Here is a 2,275-nt window from a genome sequence, read left to right as displayed (position 1 = left end):
GGCAGATAAAAATTAATTTTCTAAAATTTTTAGAGGCCCCGTGGGCTGGATAGAATGGGCTGGCAGGCCACATGCGGCCCGTGGGCCGTATTTTGTCCACCCCTGGATTATAAGATGAGTATCCCTGGTACTAAGTTATAATGGTAGTAACGTTTCAATTGTGCAACAAAATAGTTTAAAAAAACAGCTGTTTTTTTTTAAATCTGTAAAATAGATTTGCTTGTAGGCAACAAGGCAATGATTCTAAGTTTGAATTGAAGATGAAGAAGTCTGATTTGCTTTGAAAATGGAAGTGCACACGTCTGTACATAGACCTGGAAACTGATACACTCTACCCTGGGATCGGCAACGTTTTTAGCTGGAGTGCCAAAATCCACGCCTCAGCTTGGCATGCCAGAAATGGGGGAGCCACAAGGGGCCCGATCCTCACTGCTGGCAGTGACTGCATGCATGCCTCCCAGTGGACAGCAAGGAAGGGGCCAGGGTTGCGCTGCTTGGCCCCCTTCCCTGCCATGTGCTGTGAGCTGCGCATGCACCCACTGCTGCCACAGAGCCAGTGCCAGGGCTCCAGAGCCCAGCACAGCTGTTTGCAGCCTCCTGGCTGCCTTCTGTACCTGGCCCAGGCTTGGGGCAGCTGTAGCAGGGAACTGCAAGGCTGCAAACAGTGTGCTGGGCTCTGCAGCCGTGGCACTGAGTCCATGGCAGCAGCAGATGACTGTGCCTCTGGGGGAGGAGCCAGGGTTGCACTGCCCCTGGCCCCTTCCCAGCCATGCATCCGCAGGTGGGCATACAGTTGCCACAGCCACAAAACTGGTGCCAGGGCTGCGGAGTCCCAAGCAGCTGTTTGCAGCCTCCTGGCTACAGCCAGCCCAGGCTCTGGGCAGCTCCTGGCAGAAGCTGCCAAGTCTGGGTCAGCTGTGGCATGCCAAGGAAAATGGCCTCACGTGCCAAGCTTTAGCATGCGTGCCGGGGGTTGCCGATCACTGCTCTACACTGCAGTGAGATACAGATGAAAGATATCTCCAGAGCCTAAATGAAGCTCAAAAAAATCATGTTCCATGTCTGTAGCAGCAACAGGACAAGTACCTTCTCACAAGAGGCCTTTGAAAGCCCACCCAAAACAAGCTGTTGACCATTGTTGTGGTGTGCAGTCTTGCTGCAAGATGACAATTATTCCATGTCTAAGGTTTTGTGGTCTTGAGAAGGAACATACGTCCCTTAACATTTGCTATGCTTGGTACCTGTACTTGGAAATCTCCTCAGCAGTGGTTTTCAACCTGCAGGTCCCTGGGGGGTCTGCTGACCATGTCTAAGGGGGCCGTGACAGAGGAATCAAAAGTATGTGAACCCCCACTGTTACAGCTCAGAGGGGTCTGCACTTCCATTCAAAATGTTTTAGGGGTCGGCAATTGAAAAAAAGAAGTTGAAAACCGCTGTCCTAGAAGCACCGCGGGTCGGACGGGGCCTCAGGGGTCAGCTGGGTGGGAAGCAGGGGGCTACCCTGCTGCTCACCTCACCAAGCTTTCTGGAAAGCATTTACGCGCGGGAGAGAAAAGCCCGGGTCCGACAGCAGGCGAGGCCCGGGCCAGAGCCGGTGGGTCCCGCAGGCGGCGCGCTGGGAGGGCCCGGCCGAGCTCGCTGTTCCGGCGGGAGGCGGAGGAGGATGTCCCGCGGCAGCGGACGCGGGTAACGCTGGCAACCACCGCAGCGCTGGGAACCGGCGTCCTTAGCGACCGCTTCCCGGGGCTCAGCGCCGGGCTCTGGCCCCGGAGCCGCCTCCAGCCGCTACCCCCAGCTCGGCTTTGCGGCGGGCGCGGGGCTGGAGCAGGCGGCAACCCCCGCAGCAGCGGCGGCCCGGGAGGCAGTGCCACGCGCCCGCTGCAGGATGCACTCACGTGGTAGTCCTGGTACCAGCTCTCCAGCTTGTCCTGCAGCAGCCGGCAGCTCCCCTGGCTGACCAGCCTCCGCAGACTGTCGGCCATGGCTCCGAGGCGGCGGGACGGGGACAGGGACGGGGACTGGGCTGGGGCGGGTGCCGCCGCGCTGCCTACGGGACTAGAGGTGGTGCTGCCCCCGCCGCCACCCAGCGCGGCCTTGGGCACGGGCAGCCAGTGCTGCTGCTGCTGCTGCCGGCCCCGGGCTCAGCCTCGCCCCGCCAGCTCGCTGCCGCCGCCGCATTTATAGCCCGCGATTGTGAACGGCGCTGACGTGCGCGGCCCGGCTGCCAGGGACGCCGCAGCTGCGCCGACCGGCGCGTTTAGATGTAGCAACGCGG

The 2,275-nt window shown here is 59.8% G+C and overlaps 1 protein-coding gene across 2 annotated transcripts in view; it reads right to left on the bottom strand.

Moving 5' to 3' along the window:
* Window positions 1–2,140, bottom strand: part of SPATA18 (spermatogenesis associated 18) — a 66,704-nt gene extending 64,564 nt beyond the window's left edge. Inside the window, exon 1 of one of the 2 annotated variants that reach the window (XM_019526557.1) lies at window positions 1,896–2,140. In XM_019526557.1, the coding sequence (XP_019382102.1) occupies window positions 1,896–1,982 (87 nt within the window). In that variant the 5' untranslated portion in view covers window positions 1,983–2,140. The remainder of the gene's footprint in view (window positions 1–1,895) is intronic. The other variant, XM_019526558.1, reaches the window with a different exon arrangement.
* Window positions 2,141–2,275: the final 135 nt, after the last annotated feature.

The sequence above is a fragment of the Gavialis gangeticus genome, unplaced genomic scaffold (assembly GCF_001723915.1).
Source record: "Gavialis gangeticus isolate Ggan-Ray unplaced genomic scaffold, GavGan_comp1, whole genome shotgun sequence".
In the NCBI taxonomy this organism is placed as follows: Eukaryota; Metazoa; Chordata; order Crocodylia; family Gavialidae; genus Gavialis; species Gavialis gangeticus.
This window is presented reverse-complemented; position numbering and strand designations above follow the sequence as displayed.